The sequence below is a fragment of the Chlamydotis macqueenii genome, chromosome 1 (genome assembly GCF_036417535.1).
Source record: "Chlamydotis macqueenii isolate bChlMac1 chromosome 1, bChlMac1.mat, whole genome shotgun sequence".
Classification (NCBI taxonomy): domain Eukaryota; kingdom Metazoa; phylum Chordata; class Aves; order Otidiformes; family Otididae; genus Chlamydotis; species Chlamydotis macqueenii.
The window spans coordinates 24,219,953-24,241,693 of NC_141556.1; the positions used below are offsets into that span (position 1 = coordinate 24,219,953).

General features: G+C 38.2%; 1 protein-coding gene across 2 annotated transcripts in view; it reads left to right on the forward strand.

Annotated features, from left to right (window-relative positions):
* WASL (WASP like actin nucleation promoting factor) overlaps nucleotides 1-21,741 on the forward strand; it is a 54,309-nt gene that overhangs the window by 14,040 nt on the left and 18,528 nt on the right. For both annotated transcript variants that reach the window (XM_086747186.1, XM_086747191.1), the window contains exons 2-5: nucleotides 14,015-14,149; nucleotides 15,384-15,470; nucleotides 16,014-16,110; nucleotides 21,133-21,156. In XM_086747186.1, the coding sequence (XP_086603312.1) occupies nucleotides 14,015-14,149; nucleotides 15,384-15,470; nucleotides 16,014-16,110; nucleotides 21,133-21,156 (343 nt within the window). The remainder of the gene's footprint in view (nucleotides 1-14,014; nucleotides 14,150-15,383; nucleotides 15,471-16,013; nucleotides 16,111-21,132; nucleotides 21,157-21,741) is intronic.

Genomic DNA, 21,741 nt, shown 5'->3' on the forward strand with positions numbered 1-21,741 from the left:
GTTCTGACCCATCCAAACATATGAATATTTAACAATAAAAGATTGAGAACGATATAAGTGCCTTTGTTCCTCAGTTCTGCCTATGGTTGCTCATTAGAACCTCTTTGTGAAGTTGTGCTACCAGCTCCACTCTGAAGGGAAAAATAAGTATTGTATGATTTAAAATGGAAACTGGTGAGTGGACATGGACACCAAAGCATTGAGTGTAGAGGAAAAATGCATCCTGTTGCCCTCTTCCTACAATGTTTTCGTTGTATAAATAAGCACTTTACTAATTTACACAGTTAATGATAGATTCTTCACAGTTTTTTGCAGTTCTACTTGTACCCAGCAGAGCAGAGGGAACCTTGTGATAAGTAACATACTGGCACCTTATAGAGTTACAGATGAAGAATTTTGGCTTCAAGGAAGAAGCTTTCCCATTCAGCAGCCCTCTGTGCATTCATTTTTGGGTAGTAGGTAGTAAGTTCAGAAAAGAAATTAACTCTGCTGTTAATATCTGAGTTTCAAGATTGTTCTTCATCTGAACTTTTTTTGAAGTCCTAGCTTGACAGAGGTCAGTTGTATCCGTTTCTTTTTTCACCTTGACAATTGAATATTGCAAACTCGGCAGTTCCTTTCCTTAAGGTTCTTTCCTATCAATAGACTGCACTCAAATATTACCTTTGTACTATTTCATTTAGATAATCCAAGGAAGGAGTGTAACAGAAGTACAAATTGTACAGGGGAGCTCTTCTTACATGGTAGGAATTTTAGGGTTTGTGATACCTGGCTTCAGAATTAAAATAAAAACCTTGAGCTGCAGAGCCCATGCCTCAGGATATCACTGAGGGCAAACTCTTATATAGTTTCTAAGAGGCATAAGTAGCAATGCCAAAAGCTGAACTAAACTGTCTCTAGCATTTTTTATTATGTAGCCTTAATTATTTGTAAAAGAACCTAGATGTATGAGGTGGTGATTGCCCTATTGAAGGGCTGTGTCAGAACTAGGGTAGAGTGCCTAATTTTCAAAACTTCTTTTGTCAAATGATTATCTAGTTCCTCTGGTATTGCCATCAGATTGGTTGGTTTTTTGGTGCATGGTCTCATGATTTTCCCAGTAATTATGTCCCAAGACTTCAGAGGTTTTTGTTGCTCAGGGGTTAGGGTTATCATGGAAGAGACAACTGAGAATTGCCAGGTAGGTGTGAAATTACTTTTGTTTCATAAAAATATTTTTCCTTTTGCCATTAAGTTTTGAGTCATGTGCGTTGTGATTTTTATTATTCCATCTTAAGAATCAAGTGTTAAATGTACTATATAAAAAGTAAGTTTGATGATGACTTTAAAAAGCATTAGTAAGTTTGTTACAAAGAATTTACAGCTACACTTTGCCTAAAATAGAAATGGGTGACTTACCGTAAGCCTGAGATTTGCGTAGAATTGGTCACGTAAGACCACCGTTCTGTGGCACTACTTCTAAACTATTAAAGTTTGGTTACACATGGGTGAATTTAAGTGGCTTTTGGCCTCCAGTGTACATTTGTAAATGCAGTGCTTTGAACCTACAAAGAAGGAGCCCATACAGGCAGTAACAATTTTAACTGTTGGATTAATAAATGTCACTTGACTCTAAGGGACATCATCCCTCATGGTAAAAGAATGTCTTCATTTCCGTATCTTCATGCTTATAGCATGTCTAGGACATTCTAAAACAGTCAACAGTGACCAGACGATCAAGTAATAATTAGTATTCATGCACTGAGCAGAAAAACTAACACTAGTGATATGCAAATTAAACTGTTTTAACATTTACTATTAGCAGGGAAGATAATGTAGGCACACCACCACACACACACGCCCCCAAAATAATTTCTCTCTGTGGCACCATAATACTTTTTTTTTCCATCAGTAGTTCTCAAGGCATTTTACAGAAGTAGGGGTCTGTATCTCCATATGACAGAAAAGGAAACTGAGATGTGGAGGGGGAATAAACGCTAACATGCAACAGGTTGTTGCCAGAACTAAATGAAAAATAGCAGAATCTCAGACATTCAGCTGATGCTTTCACTGTTTCACTCCAAAAGAGCTTGTAGCATTGTATCCCTGGAATGAGCTTTGGCTATGGCCAGGGATCATGTAACTACTACATCTTCATGCAGTTTTTCCTGTACTAGATCTACTTTTTAAGATGTACAACTAGGAATAACTTTTTTCATAGCAGACTCAGTTATTGGTATAAAGAAAAAAAAAATCTTATGTACAGTTATAAGCTTCCTTATACCTGACTTGAATTATTGTAACAGTTCTGTTCAAACATGAACTACTGAAGGAGAAATTAAAATATGTTGAGTTGTGGCACAGTGAAAGTGTGAGGGGGGGATTGCTTTTCTAAATACCTTTATGTAAGTGGATTGAGTCTGCTTTATGGGACAGGACACAAGTTGCATACACAGTTGCAAGAGCAGTTGCTGGCTATTGTTCAAAGAGGTTTTACTTTTAATAGCCTTTTCTCAAATTTGTTAATATTTTGAAGGGGGTTCTTTGTTTTATGTTGGCATGAAGTTCATGTTTTCTTATAAAAGAGTGTTTTTTCTTTTAAAATTACTTAAGCTGTTTTATTTCAGTGTTCTCAGAGTATCTGGAGTGAAAATTCCTTATTATTTTCTGTCCTGAAGTGTAACAATCAGAAGAAAAGTTCACCTAAACCTCACCTCTGCAAGGCAAATATTCTTTCCTTATTTTTATTTTTTTTTTAAATCTGGACCTAGGAGTACCGGTAGATGCTAAATAGCATCTTCAAGGGCTTGTTAATGAGTATTTCAGAGTTGGGGTAATTGAGGAATTCCTGAGACTTATGTTTCACGTCCTTTCTTTAACAAATTTAACTGTTCTGAAAGCTTTTACTTGTGAATGTGATGATATATATAGCATTAAGTGGGTCTATGAAGAACTACAGTAGGTCTAACTCTTAAAACAAAACAAAACAAAAACAACAACAAAAAGAACCCTAAACAAACAACAACAACAAACCCCATCAAAATAAAAACAAACAACCAAACCAAATGTGTTTCAGTTTTTATGGATGGTAAGTGAGGATCTGCTTATAGGAACCTGTGTTTAAATAGGGAACTAGTGTGTAGCATCTGGAAAAATGTTACAGCATAGAAAATTGAATAATTGGTGAAGGCTGAAGAAAGAGGACCTTAGTGCATGAAGGCAATGGATTGCTGGTAGAAGAGAAGACAATATTGAGTCAAAGGAGCTGGTTTTCCTTATAGCTGAATAGGCAGTGGAACAGGACAAGATTTGCTCTCCAATTTTATCCCATGGATTGCATGAAACTCATGATTCTTGCCTTGAATCTGGATGGCTTGAAACACCAATCTGCAACTTCTGAAACATAGTTTTGAGAACTGGTTAGTCTACATATCTGTACAGTGCCCTGTTTGTGTGAGGATCATTCTAGTCTTGGGAGCCTTGATTAATTTTAAATGGCTCAAAATTGAAATCTAAATATTCCCCGAGCTTTGAAAAGAAACCGTCTTATGCCATGATTCTGAGGCTGGGGGTGGCAAGTGTAACTGCAAGATAAACTGTCTGTCTTCGGCAGTGAGGATTTTTGCCCCATGGTGGTAGGACAGTAACAAATTTGTGGACGGCCTGCGTAGAGCACACTTTCTTTTGTTCTGAAAGTAACTAAATGTATAACTTTCAACAACAGAACAGAAATAACTGCATTTTGTCATGTGTCTGCTGCTTTCTGGCCAGCCAAGATTCAGCAGCATTAAGCTGTGAGAGGCAGCCGAGTAAGCCACTGATGATGCTGTGCAGGTAAACAGGAAGTGCCAGTGTTTGGTTTGCTCATTAATTAAAACCTCAGGTTGTGTATGTCATCTGGTAAATTATCTGCTAAACTGAGATAGACCAGCTTGGAACATTATAATCTGGAGCATGCTTGTGGTTATGGTTATGTCATATCTCTGGAAAGCTCAAGTCTCACATGTGTTGTCTGAACTGAGGTTGCAGGATTTTAAAGTATCTTTGTTCTGTGCCTGATAAAAGCACATCTCTTTTAATCACGTGCTGTTTGATTTGGTTTTATATGCTATGATGTTTACCCACAGCTTGATTGTTGGTCTTCTGTGACCCACAGCTGAGCAACAAGTGTTTGGGAAGGAGTCCTCCATCTCTGCCTGGCTCATCTGAGGGGTTCTGGGAGGTACTGAAAATGTAAAGGAACTTATCTGTGAAGACACTGAGAAAAATGTGAGCTGCAACTGGCTGACCAAGGATTTGGAGTGAAGGATTGCTTTGCTAGACAACTGCAGACTTAAGTCTGAACAAGCACTTTTATAGTTAAGTTTGTTAAACAGCAGTCTCCTGTTTCATCTCTTTTTTTTTCTTTTTGTTGCAACATCACTTAATGATTACTGGTACCTTCTACACATCAGTAAAAGATCTTCAGTGAGGATATTGCAGCTGACTTGTGTGCTGATCAGAAAAAGGCAGGGAATCCATTCTTGGGTATTAACTTTTTTTTTTAATTGGTTTTGGTTTCTTGATCCCTTAAATGTTTTGGGCTATGTATTGTGTGGAATTGTTTTTTAACTTAGATACTCATGTTTCGATAGACTCATGATTCAGAAATGATCACTGAAGTGGCTTTCTGCTGTTTCTCTTCCTTCTTCTCTGGGCAACCTGTTCCAGTGCTTCACCACCCTCATCGTAAAGAAAAATTTCCTTATGTCTAGTCTAAGTCTTCCTTCTTCTTTGATAGGACAAGGGATAATGGTTTTAAACTAAAAGAGGGTAGACTTAGATTAGACATAGGAAAAAAAAATTTACAATGTGGATGGTGAAGCACTGGAACAGGTTGCCCAGAGAGGTGGTGGATGCCCCATCCCTGGAAATGTTCAAGGTCAGGTTGGATGGGGCTCTGAGCAACCTGATCTGGTTGGGGTCGTCCCTGCTTCTTGCAGGGGGGTTGGACTAGATGACCTTTCAAGGTCCCTTCCAACCTAAGTCATTCTATGATTCTATTTTCAAGTAAGAAAAAGGCAGCATCTCTTATGCAGCGTCTTTATTTTTTACATGCCTAACTTTGTGTATAGGTGGAAAAAAAATGCTAGTTTCTTAGTGTCTACGCATAGTGCATTTTTAAATTGGTGGGCGATTATAGGAAATTAAGAAATGAAAAGGAAGCTTTAAGCTTAAAATTGAATGCTCTTGGTGATTGTAGCAAATAATTTCAAAAGCAGTAGAACTGGTGAGGCCTCAGTGTAATTGAGTGTAGTGAGTAATTTTTCAACTTGTACCAACTAAAGCTTTTCTCATGTGACTAGCTATTTACAAAAGGCTCTCTTATGTCAGTTCTGTCAAATAACATGAAATCTTGCTTTAGTTTTCTTGTCTGTGGAGCAATCAGTCTGTCTTCTGAAAATAATGTCCTGTAAATGGCATTAAAATTAGAAAATTGTTTCCAGCTGCTTAACTTGTTCAAATCTACTGGCAAACTTCTGAAGTTCTGTATTTCTTCTTTCTATGGGAAACTAGTTTAAAATGCTGTTTGTAGCATCTGAAGATAACTTTTTTGCAATACCCAATGGTCTTTAAAGATAAGACTGTTAATAATCTGTTAAATGTATCTTTAACAGCTATAATAACTTTAAAAATGGAAGTAATCACAGTTTACCCGAATTGCAAATTAAAAAGTATCCAAATCCGCACTAGATGAACACTGTCACATGTTGGACTCATTTGTGAAGATTCTGGAGGCAACCTGGTGTGAAGACATGAATTATAAGCCAGTCTAAGAGTGGCAAAATCTAACTTACTAAAATCTAATTTCATAGACAAAATATTGTATAGTCCTTGAAAGGTATTTTTATCTACAGGAAAGTGTATATGTACTATGAAGAGAGTATCATCACAGTCTTTTATTTTTTTACAAAATGCATTAACCATAAATAGCCTGATCCAGTGCTCTTAAGGGGAAAAAAGCTAAAAAGAGATGGGTGCATCTATAGTACTTACTCTTCTGTTGTCATTACTGACTGGGGCCACAGTCCTTGTGGTCCTTCAGTTGAAGGCATCAGCAAGAAGCAAAAGCAGAAAAGCAGTGAGAGTTTATCACAGAATCATAGAATAGTTCGGGTTGGAAGGGACCTTTAAAGGTCATCTAGTTCAACCCCTCTGCAGTGAGCAGGAACACCTTGAACCAGATCGGGTTGCTCAGAGCCCTGTCCAGCCTGACCTTGAATGTTTCTAGGGATGATACATCCACCACCTCTATGGGCAACCTGTTCCAGTGCTTCACCACCCTCATTGTAAAAGATTTTTTCCATATGTTTCATCTAAATCTACCCTCTTCTAGTTTAAAACCATTACCCCTTGTCCTATCACTACAGGCCTTGCTTGTCCCCAGCTTGCTTATAGGCCCCCTTATGTACTGAAAGGCCACAAAAAGGGTTCCTGAGAGCCTGTCTTCATAGGAGAGGTGCTCCAGCCCTCTGATCATCTTTGTGGCCCTCCTCTGGACTTGCTCCAACAGATCCATGTCCTTATGTTGCAGGCTCCAGAGCTGAATGCCGTACTGTAGGTGGGGTCTCATGAGAGCAGAGTAGAGGGGCAGAATCACCTCCCTCGACTTGCTGGCCATGCTTCTTTTGATGCAGCCCAGGACGTGACTGGCCTTCTGGGCTACGAGCGCACATTGCCAGCTCATGTCCGGCTTTTTATCTACCAGTACCCCCAAGTCATTCTTCTCATGGCTGCTCTAATTCCCTTCTTTCCCCAGCCTGTATTGATACTGTGAGTTGCAGGACCTTGCCCTTGGTCTTATTGAACCTCGTGAGGTTCACAGGGGCCCACTTCTCAAGCTTGTCCAGGTTCCTCTGGATGGCATCTCATCCCTCAGGTGTCTCGACCACATGTCTCAATTTAGCGTCAGGACCAGTGACACTAAACTCACCTTTAGTGTCACTAGTCTTTCCTCTATCCTTGTGCTCTTTCTTGATATCTTTATCCCTTTGCCATCTAAAACTGCATAAGTGAGTAATTACAAGTTGACAATTCTGAATACTGAGAGACCTTTAAAATTTGGTGAAGGTGGTGATTCATATTAATATTTCTTGCTGTTATGCCTGAATTTGCACCTAAGCCATCATACTAAACACCCATGCTTGAAAGTGTTGGATTACCTGCTATCTAGGGCTAATACATATTGGAGGATTCTGAACCTAGTTAAACTCAACTTTTCTGAATTTCTGTGAAAGTGCTAGGAAATATTTTTGTCTATTCTAGCAAATGCCTCTGCTACTTATAATGTGGAAGTTCTTAGGGAAGCATACTTGCATGTTGTTTATGTGGCCTAATTAGTTAGGGATCATCTGCATAGTGGCAGGCTTGTTCAGTTCATTTAAAAGCACCATTTGAAGAGATTGCAGTGCGTGCCTTCTGTAGGATTGCGTGGTGATGAAAACATTCACCCTGGAAGTGGGTTATCAGCTCTTCCTAGCAGGAAGGGAACACACTGTTCCCACATGGCAGGAGGCATCCTCAATGCCAAGAAAATAGCTATGTTTTCTCTTGAAATGGGACTGTTGTGCAGAAGGGAAATCAAACTGCCAGAAAGGGTGAGCAGAGCTTGGTTCTGTAGGCCACTGAAGGCCTTCCCTTAAGAAGGGGAGGAGGCTCCAGCACCTGGTCCTTGCAGCAGGTTTTGTTTATGTTTCTATATTAAGAGTGATGAGATAAAATGCTTAGCTGTATTGAGCACTGTAGACATGTTCTTGGAAGCTCCATATATCTTATGACACTGAAGATAAGGTAATTGCAGAATAACATGAAGGTGTTATCACTGTCTAACTGCAATTTAGTTTGCTTTGAATAACGTGAATTTATTAATGTATTGACGTTTAAATGTGTAGTTGCTTAAGCATAAGCTTTTTTGAGATAAACTAATATTTCAAGCAGTATTTCTACTTGATTGGTCAGTGCTACATTTCAGGTTTGGGTTTTTTTTTTTTTTTTTTCTGCAGAATGCTTGTAATCTAGAGAAGGAAATGTCAACCACAGAGTTCTGTCTAATTGCCTAATTTTCTGTGGAGTAAACTGATTTCTCACTGTGTTAGCTGCCCTCCATTCTCACTTCCGCTTGTCTTTCTCATTCATGGGTCTTCATGAGTTTCCTTATCTTCTTTCATGACTCAGGTAATGGTAGGCTTTTAGAGATTGACCAGTACTGAAGCTTCTTGTCCTTTTTGTGGTCAAGATTAGAATTACATCTCACTAAGTGTTTTCCACAGTGAAATGGTGTTTGACTTTGGGATGTCACTGTTCCTGAACCCTACTGTCTGAGGAAGATTTACTTAATGTCAATGAATAGCAACAGTCCTTTGTTCTTGAACAGTCATCCTAGAAGCAAACTTCAGACTATCTTCCTGGTCTTGTATCAGAGAAGAAATGAGTGACCCAGAAGCACCCAGCATCACCTGGTCAGGCTTCAGCATGTTGGCTTAGCAGTAATAAGGATTTTCACCGTAGTACGTCTTTAAAAATGCCTGCCCCACGTACCCTCTCATCGGCTGTAATATTGATCAGGACAACATTTCCAGATATCTACTTCAAGGAGTTTAAATTGCACACAACTATTCACCATAGTTTTTTTTCCCACAGAAATCTTAAAGTAGCTAACTTTGTTCACTGTGACTTTCAGACTGAAAGTCTGACTTAGTGAAGAGGCTACAGATATTATATCAGCATGTTTTTGGGGTTTTTTTTGTTGTTTGTTTTTTTTTTTCCCCCCCAAGAGGTTACTCTGCTTGGAAACAACTGCTGCTACTTGTATTCTTACATTATAGGGCAAGATCTTTCCCCACCCCCGCAGCCCCCCCCAGTTTTATTTGTAAGATACTTCCAGAGCCTGGGAAGGATAACTAAGAAAAGCAAGCCTGTCATGTATGATTAAATTATGTGAGTATGCAAGGTTCTGCACCTTTATTGGAAAACCTGTGACTCTTAAAATTGGAGAAAGATTGAAAATCAGACCTAGTGTGTCTTCAGTAGTACTGTCAACATGTAACACGTAACAATACTGAACCATTAGAAGAATATGCCGCACTTGGTTGCGTTTTTACAAGCACTGAAATGGGAGTGATTAAGTACTGGCACAGGTTCCTCAGAGATGATTTGCGGCCTTTAAACTTAACTGGACAGGACCTTGAGCAACTTGAACTCCAGGCTTTTAATTACACATACTTCGAGCAGGAGATTGGACTGGAAGACTTAGAGGTCACATCCAACCGAAGTCAGTTTATGCATCTTTATCTTTTTATGCATCTTTGGTCTTTGCACCACAAGTAATTGTCAGCTGTACGTGAACACTACACAGACCATCCCGATGGATATCTAAATATTTTCTATTCTGATTCAAGGTGGCTGAACTTCGTCTTACAGCCTTAATCTTACTGCTGCTCTTTGTTGTGACCTTTGGCCCACTATTTTTTAATGTCTGCAGTTTCCTGTAATTTCTTAGTTTTTCACAATCCATGTCAACCGTAAGCAATATAATGTGATGGCACTTTCTTGTAATGACATGTGCCACTGTCTGTGTTGGCTTGCTTTACTGTTTTTGAGAAACACTGGGTTACAGCAAGTCATTAACTTGACAGGTTACTGCAGGAAATGCTCACACCGGAAGCTGAGCAAAGTACGCAGCTATTTACTGCCCAGTTGGAAGCTATCAGTGGCTGCTGTGATCACGTTCTACAAATGTGCTGGGACTAGTTGTGGCTACCTTGTGCAGGCAAAAGGTGTTTTCATGAGCCTTTTATTGATGCCACATATCCTGCAGTATATGTGTCCCAGGATGAGACCAGCTCTGCCAGTAAGGCAGCCACCATACGGCTGTCAACACCAGACTTATTGCTTCATAGGTCATCAGTTTGAGGGGTGTGACAAGTCCCTGGAATCAATGGCATGTCCTCCAGCTGGAGGTTGACTGTAGAGAAAATTAAAGGAACTGAGGGAAGTTGATTCTTATCTCCATGTCCGGTCAGTTTTTGATGAGCTACCTTATTTCTTTTACCTCTGCACTTTTTCCAAATATGTAGCTGTCTAAAAAGGATAAGGTCCTCACCAAAATTTTTAAGCAAAGCAGTAGTGACAACTTCAAAATCCTCCTCCTGAAAATACAGTAATAACTTTATGTATTCTGAAATACAGTAAGTTGATTGTTACTTTAAAAATTCACTGAAGACATTGAGTATTTGGTGGCAGTGGTGTGACCTCTTGTGAATGAATATTTCTATATATAGTCTTAAAGAGCCCATACTTTTAAATGCAGTGTTCCTTTCAAGAATGCTTTCAGAAACTGAGCGGGATATATTAATTGCCTTCAAAATAGGTAAAGTGAATGCTCATTCAGAAAATGTAGTAGAATACTCAAATTATGGTACTTGCGTAAGTGTTCTCAGGTGCTGCAATTCTGGAATTAAAGTACATTTTTTTAAATGGATTTATATGGCTAGAATTCATAATGAATAGCAGTAGATGAAATTTATGGTTCATGTATTCTCTCAAGTTTTAAATTTTGCTGGTAAGTTTGTAAGTTTCCAAATTAAATATTTTTGCCACCTGTCTTCCAGGAGCTGAATAATGTAAAGCATGACACCACTGCTCTGCATGGTGAAAATGAGCAGTGGCTGAAGTAAAAGGATTTGGATTTTGTCCTTCTCACAAAAACCTTGTATTGTTTCCTGTATTGTTCTTTTAATAAAAAAAAAAAAATAGTAATGTAACACTGGAATTTGTAATCACAGTCTGTCAACACCAGGAATTTGTAGAATGCTAATGAATAAGTTAAAATGTAATTCAACTGTGAGATTGGAAGGCCTCAAAACAACATGTACTTTAGATTCAGTGAAATTGTTCTCTGACTTGTAAATTAAGCTCTGCTCAGAGGGTATCCAAGTGTACATTACATCTATTATGATTATACAGAATGAGGACACGTTCTTTTTGTGTAATATTCGTCTGTCTACTCATGTGGTAGGTGCTGGTTCAAGGTTTTATACGCAATCGTCATGAAGTTACGACAGTTACTGGTTAACCCTGATAATCCAGTTGGTGCTTTTGCCGCAGGATACCATAGGGAGCAACACATAGGAAGCCCTTTCTTGACACAGGTCACTGTCTTCTGTGCATTGAATTTAAGTGGTATAATTCCTGCCAAAACTGCTCATTTCTGTGGGTAGTCCTGTTGAGGGGAGGTTAGTGGAGCTGGACTTCTTTTGGAGGGTTGAGAAGACTTCCTACATGAACAATGGGATAGTTGCTGTGGTTGAATGAGATGCCTTTGTTACAGCTGTACAGTGGCCCACCTGTGCTCCTTTTTTTGTCTTGTGTCTACAAGAATATTGGTCTAACGATGAGATGATACTGGAGAAATTAGAGAAAAGGCTGTTAGTGGAAGTTTAGAACAAAATCTGTCCGACTGTGCCCAAAATTAAGTCCTTGTTGCAACATAAGGGGCAAAATAGCATCTCATATACCTGCAACTTAATGTCAGGTAATGGTTTTGTTGTTGTATGGCTAATTCACGGGTTCCTTTTTGCTCATCTGACAAGTCCAGTTATGATTAAATTATTCATATTACTCTGTAGGTTGTAGGGAGAGAAGTTATAGAGCATTTTAGGAGACAACTGCAAAGCTTTACGTTCACCAGTTATGCTTTAACTTTTTCTGTAGGTTACCAGAAAGGTTAGTAGCTAGTCTGACAACTTTGGAAGAGATGATTCCAAACAGGAACAGAATTATATCTTGACTTGTGAAGGGTACATCACAGCTCTTGGGCAAAGATTATAAAGCTTTCCCAAGGAGTAGCTGTCAGTTTAGCTATATTACTTTAACTCTATTTTCACAAAATTGGAAGGTTTTTTGATAAAAAAAAAAATCCCATGAAATTCCAGTTATTCTTTTGGTTATCTTAAATCAGCTTAAAAGTGTGATATGAGTGATACTGATCTTTAGTAGATAATCTTATAATGCAACAAGGCATGCCTATGTTCTAGGTATGGATTCTAGATGATGGATTCGATGGGTGGACTGTTTTGTGGATGAGGAACTGGTTGGGTGGTCGCATCCAGAGAGTAGTGGTGAACGGCTCAATGTCCAGATGGAGGTCGGTGACAAGTGGTATCCCTCAGGGGTCCATACTGGAAGCAGTACTATTTAGTATCTTCAGTGATGATGTAGACAGTGGGATCGAGTGCACCCTCAGCAAGTTTGCAGATGACATTGAGTGGTGTGGTTGACAAGCCTGGACAAGATGCCATCCAGAGGGACCTGGACAAGCTTGAGAAATGGGCCCCTGTGAACCTCATGATGTTCAGTAAGACCAAGTGCAAGGTCCTGCACCTGGGTCAGGGCAACCCCTGGTATCAATACAGACTGAGAGATGAAGGGATTGAGAGCAGTCCTGCAGAGAAAGACTTGGGAGCAGCGATGGATGAAAAGCTTTCTCCAGAAGGGTCTTATCTACGAAAACATGTGCTTAATGTTCCATAGTGAAAGGGGAAATCAAACTCTGACTTACGTGGAAAGAAAGAGAGAACTAAACAGAAAACAATGTTATTGTGACCCTATGTTCAAAAAGCTGACAAATTGGCTTAAATTTGTTACAGCATAAGTCTCATCCTCAATCAAAGAAGAATGTAGTAGGACTAGGTAAGATCCATGTGAGAGCAACAAGGCTAATTAAAGTGTAGAATAATTATCTTTTTTTCTTGGTACAAGAATGACTTAAAATTGGTATTGCTTCCTAAACAGTAGAGAACTTACAGGGCAAAGAAGTGTGACAAATATCTATAAAAGCATGTGCAGTATGGAGAGGTAGCTAGGAAACAATTAACACTATCTCCTAGTGTAAGAACAAGGAGGGACACTCAACTGAAACTAGCAGGTGGCAAACTTAGGTTCAGTAGCTAACTATTCACACAGTGCATAAGTGAACTGTGAAATACTATCCTGCCCAGTGTTGTGATGCCCACAAGTTCACATGGGTCTGAAGAGTGATTAGATAAATTCACCAAGGGAAAATGCAACGTGCTGTAAAACACATTTGCTGGCTCAGGGGAGCTTTGAGCTCCAGCCTGATGGTTGCTGGGGGTGTACTCCTGTAGTGCAACGATGCGCTCCTATGTTCTTACTTAGGCATCTGATGCTGTTGTGGAGTAGATCATGGGCTAGATAGCCTCTGGTCCATCCAATTACAGAGCCTTTAAGCTTTATGTCCTTATGACTTGGCTGCTAAATAAATATTCTTCAAAGGCTCCAATTTTCATGCCCCCATAGGACTTTTAAGGTAAACACATATATACTAGGAAATATGCTGAGGAACATTCCCAGTGACTGAAGCACTCTGGTGTGGAATAATCTTCATCTCTTATTAAAATCTCTCAATTTGAAAATAGGATGATTTCAAGTTGCCAGCTGGGAGCGAGCCTAGCTCATGTGAATTCTCAAACCATGCCCAAGAATTTCAGGAGTTTGCTAGTTGGCATAAGCTAAAATCATGCCAGAGACCATTTGAACAATTGAGCAATGTAGAAAGTTGCATTCTAGTAGTCAGGAGTGTTTCCAGGCACTGTGGAATTTATAGTTCTAGTCTGACTATTGCATTTCTCTCTAGTTTGAAGTACAGAACAGAAAGAAATTTAGTTGCATAGCAGGGCTTCTCTGTGTGACTGCCATAGTTAATGGTCTACCTTTTACAGGCAAAGTCTTTTTGATCTTTATTAGCAAGAACACAGAGTTCAATTGGGTTCTTAAGCTGTCTAAATCTTGCGTAGAAGATGAAATCGAAAGCATAGAAATTGTTTGGAGTGATTTGAACTTTACTGTGTTACCACTTGGGAGATCATCAAAGTTGCTGCCTAGAACAAGGAACAAAATTAGGAGATACTTTGATAAAATATGAAAATGTATAATTTGTGATTTTAACTTAAAAGTAATTGCTACCTTTTCTTTTTAGACGATGTCTTCAGCAGTTGTTCAAATATATGCAGCAGATCGCAATGCCGTGTGGTCAAAGAAATGCTGTGGTGTAGCTTGCCTTGTAAAGGACAATCCGCAGAGGTCATATTTTATCAGAATATTTGACATTAAGGTAAGCATCTTTTTTTTTTTTTTTTTTTTCCCCAAACACTTTAAGCTTGGTTGTGTTCATTCTTCATTTTGAATTGAATGAGTGTGGGTTGTTGTAGCTACAGACTCATAGACATTCTCAAGTAAATGGCTGTGCTTTAAGCGGTGCGGTTACAATGCTTGTTAATAGGCAAGTGCATCTTTCTCAGATATTCTTGAATTTAAACTATTTCATAGATGTCAGCTTTTATGGATAACAAATATCAGATACAATTTTCTGACAGCTCACAGAAGCTGTCCTCTATAGATCTGATTAGTCAAACTAGTGAAAGTTAGTACAGTGTCACTGATACGGATAGCTGTCAAAATTCTAGTGGATATCGCTACTTTGGATGATATTAACAAAATAGATGCTGTCTTCTTTACGGGTGGAAAAAATATTTTTGATTAGTGTGTTGGTGTGTGTGAAAACTGTGAGACAAACAAGTTTGTTTTTCCCTTCTGCTATACGTACATTCATACTGAAGATCTTTGTCCTGTTATAATAGTTCACTCAAGACAGTGGGAACTAAAAGATGAAGTGTCCAAGATGTGTTTTCATAACAAATATTGAGAACATATGTCCTACTGACTTCGCTGAAACTTTGTAAAGCTTCCCATTATCTCTGCAGTTAGGAACAGCTCGTTATCTGTCAGCATTCAGTGCTTGAAGTCTCTCAGATTTTGTTCAGGATCGCCAGTTGGCGTTTGTATTTGACTTTGTGATTTGGTCACTTGACTAGTAGACTTAGTGAGAAACCTGTTCCTTGGGTGCTGAACTATAATGCCATTAAAATATATAAAAATTAGTAAAAAGGTGAGACTTTTGTTCCCTTTAAGCTAACTGTTTTCAAGTCAAGCCTAAGATAATAACAGGAGACTGGAAGTCTCCTTTATTACTATTGCTGTTATCACTGTATTCCTACCACTGATCACTGTTACTGCTCCCAGTATTAGCACTATTGCAGGATTGTAGAACTTGAAGGATGTTTTTTGAAAACATCTAGGAATTTGAACAGAACACAGTGACCTGATGGAGTAGTCTTCCACAGCTCTTCCACAAGTTCCAGTATATTTTGATTTTGATTGAGCTCATTCATAGAGTTAATAGATCTTAACATTATGCAGCTTCCAATTCTTAATAGGTTCTATTGTAAAAGAAGTTAAACTTTGCAATTCATTTAAGTTTTACAATTTTTTTTTTTTCTTCTTTTCAGGATGGGAAATTATTGTGGGAGCAGGAGCTGTACAATAACTTTGTATATAATAGTCCTAGAGGATATTTTCATACCTTTGCTGGAGATGTGAGTCTCGATGCCCTTGAACACGTATTCTAAAATGCCTTTTATTTAACAGTAGCTTCTTTTAATACAATGGAGGTTTCTATTTCTTTCTATAAATTATTTGTAAAAGTACAATATTACCTGTACTCCTTAAAGCTTTTTAACCTTATATATAAACGGACTAGAAAACTTAATCCATAGGATAGAAGCGTAAAATGCGGTTCTTTATTTTCAACTCCTTTTAATGAAATTACATTTTGACTTGCAGATGATGTTTGTGAAGTATCATGTATTCTTAAAGCCTAAATTTTCCTCTCTCCTCTTTGATTTCAAGCTACAAGATTTTGCTTAAATTTGTTAGCTATGATCTCTAGAAACTTGATTAGTAGACAGGCATTCCTAAGATAGAATGTTTCACTAAGACTTGGTTCCAAATTTGTAGTGATGATCTTTTTTTTTTTTTTTTTTTTTCTGATTTTACCTTCGGAAGGTGTAAGATGACATTTAAGAAAGCCCTTGCAACATTTTCTTAGTCATGGGTGGGGAAATATTAATGTTTTTCAGACATGTCAAGTTGGTCTTAATTTTGCTAATGAAGAAGAAGCTAAACTATTCCGCAAAACAGTAACAGATTTACTTGGACGACGGCAGAGAAAATCTGGTAAATATTCAAATTAATCTTAAATTCAGGCTTCTTTATGTTGTTTTGGGGGGAGGCAGGGAGTTACTTATATGTCTGAAAGCTACTGGAGGCACTACTGCCATATTTATATTTAGAAGCAATTGTGTTAACCTGTACTGCTTTTCTCCATGGTGCAAAAATAATATTTTTCTGAAATAACTTGATGCTTCTTGCTGTAAGTTTCCTTGTAAACTGAGACTCCAAGGTTGTGGTGTTTGAAAATATAGATCAGGAGGAAACAAAAATGGTAAGCTGTCAATAAGAAAACCAGAAATCTTTCTGTAAGCTGTTTTCACGTTTGACTAAACCCTCTTTTAGCTCTGGGCTGATTATAGCCGATTTGTTTAAATTCACCCCAAGTGGGTTGTAACAAAGATTTTACCATCTGGTATGTTCAGTAGTTCATGTGAATGAATTTTTTGGCATTGGTTCAGCATTTAATAGATAAATATATTCTATTCCAAACTGTTAGTGATTTTGACAGAGGCCAAGAAGAGAAGACATAATGTGCCTATACTGTCCTTAGCAACACAGGACAGTCTGAAGCACAGAAGGCTTTTTGCCAACTGCAGGATGCCTTCAGAACATGGTCAGTGTTTTAAAGGGAGCTCAGGCTTCCTACAGATCTTGTGTTGGTCCTTTTCCAGGGAGCCCATAAGCAACTTGCCTGTCTGACAGCCATATGTCCGTGAAGAGTAAGGTGGTGTAAAACATAGGCTGGGAGCACATGTATGTGCTCAGGCTTGCTGTAAGCTGTAGCATGGACTTGTGTTCAAGCTACAGGATGCGTTTTTGTAGTCCCTTCTGGAATTGAGTTGCACTAGCAATGTAATGTAATGTAAAGGGAGGAAGTCTTCCTCTTGAAGTGCCAACCTTGCAAGTATTCTTGGGAGCCCACATGATCTATACTTATTCACTCGGATTTCATCCAGGTATTGTGACTTGCGTGCAAAGCATTTGTTCCAGAAGCTTAAATGGCTTCTTTAAGATTTCTTCTCCTCAGAATTAGGATTAAGTTCAAGGGGTTTCATGAGAATAAGTGGAATCATTAAGAAGTGGCATTAATAATATTTCTCATACTTGTGTAAAAGTAATTTTGCATCAACTTGCGTCTCTTGTTCCTGAAGTTTTCACTCTATTATGTGTGTAAAACACAGTGCTACAGTGCACAGACATGACTTGGGAGGAAATGTGTTTACATTATTGGCCACAGCAAGTTTTGTTTGAAAATAGTGGTTCAGTTCAAACTGTCTGTTTGCAGGACAGAGGTTCACCTCTGTCCTTCCACATAGAAACCCCCCCCCCACCCCGGGGAACCACATAAGTTTGTCGTTAACTCTGTGAGCTTATATCTTGGTTTGTGTGCTCAATCTGGTGTTGTAGGATGAGCTTACTCCGCACATTGTCTTTTGACAAATCACTCCCTCTCCCCACTTACAACTTAAAGAGTACTTCAATTAAAAAAAAAAACAAAAAACAAAAAACCCCACAAACAAAGTACTGCAAGGTTTTTTTTTCTTGTTGAGAGCTGCAAAACAAAACTTGAAAGCAATCATATGGGATTCCTTAGTCAAGCCACCAGATGGAGTTCTGTATTTGTCATTGATGTGACTGTATTTAAATGCACTTTTAAAATAACAGGCTATGCGCTTGCCCAAGTCAAAGCTGATTTGCTGCTGGTGTTTATATATTTATTTGTTTGTATAGAAATGTTTATATAAACATATTAATTTATACATAGATTTTATAGAATACAAATTATATATAAAAGTTAGATATTATTTATAATGTATATATGAATTGTATGTATATTCTAATGTATCTTAACTTCTCAAACACAGAGGTAATAATCGGATAGGTTTGCTGCCTTTCTGTTTTAATGGGGTTTTTGCTCCTGTGCCTTCCAAAACATATTTCATTTCATAGCAGTGCCACCTGACATGCTTTCAACTGACATAAGTACTCCATGTGATCACTTAGCAAGCCCTGAACAGTATAACCGGCTGCTAGGAGACTCTTCCAGGAGTCTTGTGGAAAACTTACGTTGTTGGGAGTTAGCAAGAACAGCAGGTATAGCTCACAAAACTATGTCTTGGTGCTGAGACTAGTACACAAAATACTGTCTAACAGCTGTAAGAGGAGGCCACAGTAGTCTTCTCTTCCTCACTTGGCGTGAAATGCACTCCAGTATACAGACAACTTCTGAGTAACTGCATCTGGCATTCCAGAGAGGTGAAAGTTTGGCTCCAAATAGAGAACGTACAAAAACTTGCAAAGGTACAAAATATCTCATAGATATTAGAATGAGGGAGAAAGGCAGAGAAAGAATTATTGATGTGTTATCTTAATCTTTGTAATATCAGGCTGGTTTTCATCTAGCTAAATTCTGAGTTTATTTTTAAATCAGTTAAATTCTTAACCTCAGGTTAGGAAGAAACTACTGTAATTAGTTAATTTCTTTACTAGATTTACTGAAATAATCTCTCTGTTTACTTCTTAAACTGATCCCAAATAGTTCCCCTGGTAAGCAGGGTGAACACAGTGTTATTCTCCTCTCAGTGCTTGTCAGTACCTTCTCACTTGGGCTATTCTTGCATGTAGTACCATTAGTTTTTATTTTTATTATCTTGCCTCAGAAATGTTAATGTGTGTACACACGCACACACGTGTCCTTTCCACGTGCTGAGCACTCACCCATAAAAGGGCAGCAGAGGCTCGTAGAACAGAGCCTCCTTCTTAACTGCCTTTCTCAAATAGGAGGCTGCTTAACTAATTTTTATGGTCTGCTTGTAGCTCCTGAGTGGGAGCTCTGTTAGCTCTCTCTGAAGCTGCCTTTTTCCTCTACAAGTTTTTAGCTTCTGATGCCACTTCATAAGCTTTAAGCTGGATACTTAATATGGAGAGTTTGTTGGGTTTTGGTGGTTTGTTTGTTTTGGTTTTGAGGTGGGGGTGGGGTGATCACAGTTTTTGGTTTTGCTTCAGAGACAAGGGCATCTCTGAAGTGCTCAGCTTGCATTGGATTCAAATCTCAGCAGAGATCATTCTTGTTTTCAGGAATACTTATTGAAGGGAGCTGTGTTTCTTGGACGTAGGCAGCTGGTGAGGTTGACCCGGTTTGGATTGTTAGACATCTGAATCTTCAAAAAAGGAGAAATCTGCTACTCAGCTCATCAGCACTTCAGAACAGGAGTCCGTATTTTCTAGTCAGCAGTGGGAACCACAGAAAAACAGATCTATTATCTTTGGGCCACAAATTAATGTTTTATATACCCAGCAAAAATTGCAGGAAGTGCTTAAAATGTCTCACCTTGTTTTCCACTATCTTATCTCTTGAACTCTTTCTTCTAATGAAAATTGTAATGGATTCCCATGTTTTGGCAGAAGGCTTTAACACTTCCTGTGAATACCTCCTGCTTTTGCCAGCTTCCCATCCTGTGCCAAATGATTTGCAATCAGTCCTGCATTCTCCTTTGCTGTCTCTGAGTTGTTGGCTAAAATTCTAATTATGTACCGAAAGTTGAGTTTGGTTTGTAGGGTCTTTTGTTTGTTTGTTTGTTTTAGGTTTTTTTGACAGTACAACATGTTTGGTTTCTTAATATTCTAGGAAGAGAAAGCCTTTTTAATTTTTTTAAGTTTTTTTTATTTTCTCCCCTCAAACTTGATACCTTTTGCTGAGGCACTCTTGCAGAGGTTCTCCACCTCTGTGCCTAAAGCTAACCTGCAGTGAGATAAGAGGCAACTGTATAGAAGGCTTGTTCAGCAAAAGTTGATTCTCAAGGGGTTTTGGTTACCTTCCTCTGAAGGTTTGACCTTGACTGGTTTTTTTTATTCCTACCTGAAGATCAGCTGACTGATAGGAGGCTGACTTGCTTTGCACACTTTGGATTGTAGGTTTTTTTAACTATTGGTAGGACAAGGTTTAACACCATACGTGGAGGCACCTTCTCCTTTCCCTTTATGTTTGTGTCTGGAGAAATACAGTAATTTAGCAGTTTTTCTGGGACTTGCTGCAAAATGAAATGTTTGTTATAAATTGTTGTTAGAAAACTCCTGGGAGTCCCTATTAGGTTTCAGATACTCCAGTTCTGAAAGGGAGAGATGTACAACCTTCCTTATAGAGCAATGTTTTTTGAAGTGGTGAGATGACAAACTGCTTGCCCATATGGGTACTGCTAAATCCAAAATTTTTAAGAGAGTATGTGTAGGTACACAAATAGTGTAACTGTTTACTGGGAGTTTTGAAGGACAGTTGCTCAGTAGGTAAATGTTATTTGTGATGGATAGGAATTAATAGTAAGTGAGGCAAATCCCCTTTAAAGGAGAATTTACTATTGTAGGCTGAGAGTACTGAGGTGTGAAATATTTACAACTATATTTTAAATCATCAGGCCAAATTCTTCAGTGAAACAGTTGGGTGTTGTGAATAGAATATCAGATTATTACTAAGGAGATTCTCATTCTATTCCATATGGTACAGTTACCTGCTGGATAACGTAGGTGAAGTGTCTTGCCTCTCCATGTCCTATTTTCTTTACATAAACAAAAAAAAATAACTATAATATAATTTTGGTTCTGTGGGAGAAAAATACTGTATAAAGGTGGTAATTATATTTCAAATAAAAATGAAGGAACAGTCTCATTCAGTGGAAATCAGAAAGGATAACACTTAAAAATCTTACTTTGATAGGTTGTGCCAAAACAGCTCCTTTTGAATATTTCATTTTACTTTGAAGTCAAAATGTCTGAAACCAACTCAGTAGCTATTTCCTTATGTTCTTACTCAGTCTGCTCACTTGGAATCAGTGCTTATTATCTAAGGTTGGGTTTTTATTGTTCTGTAATGCTTTTTCATTCAGCTGCACAACAAGTAGACTTTAAGGATATTAATAGATTCTTAAGTTTGCTTTCAAGGTCATTGAAAGCTTCACTAGAAACTAAAATTTAGAATGAATTTTTCCTGTGATAACCTGTGAATAAATAGCTCCTTTTCTTTTTCAACAGAAAAAAGACGAGACCCACCAAATGGTAAGCTTTTTGCATGAATCACTGCATTTTATTTTTTCCTACTGTGGTCATTTACTGTTTATGTATATCTTTGTTTTGGACTTGTTCTGTATAGTCATGTGGTGGCAAAAGCAGTAACTCCTGTTCTGAAGGTTAGTGTATTTGTTTTGTTTCTGTTCTTTGGTATTTGTTTAGTTGTAGCTTGAAAGATTTGTGGCTTAGTTGGCACTTGTAAAGAATGTTTTTGGAGGAGCATGTTTTGTTGCAAAAACGACAGAGGCCCTTCAGCTTAAGCAGAGAGGAAAACTTTGTACTTTGCATATGCTGCTTGGTCTTCAGAATATGCATATATAGGATCGCTCTACAGAACCTCGCTGAAAGTAAAAGCCTGTTTGACTACAGGCAGGCAAGCTGATGACAGATTTCATAAAAGACTGAAATTGAAATGTTATGGACATCCAGCTAACTGTGTAATGTAGCCTTTTGGTCATACATCATATGTTTGTCAATATTATCCTTCATGCAAAAAAAAAAAGTTTTGTTTGAATCTACTTGTCTCTCAGGAATACATCTCACTGGTATGAAGATAACAGGTTCCTCAAGAGA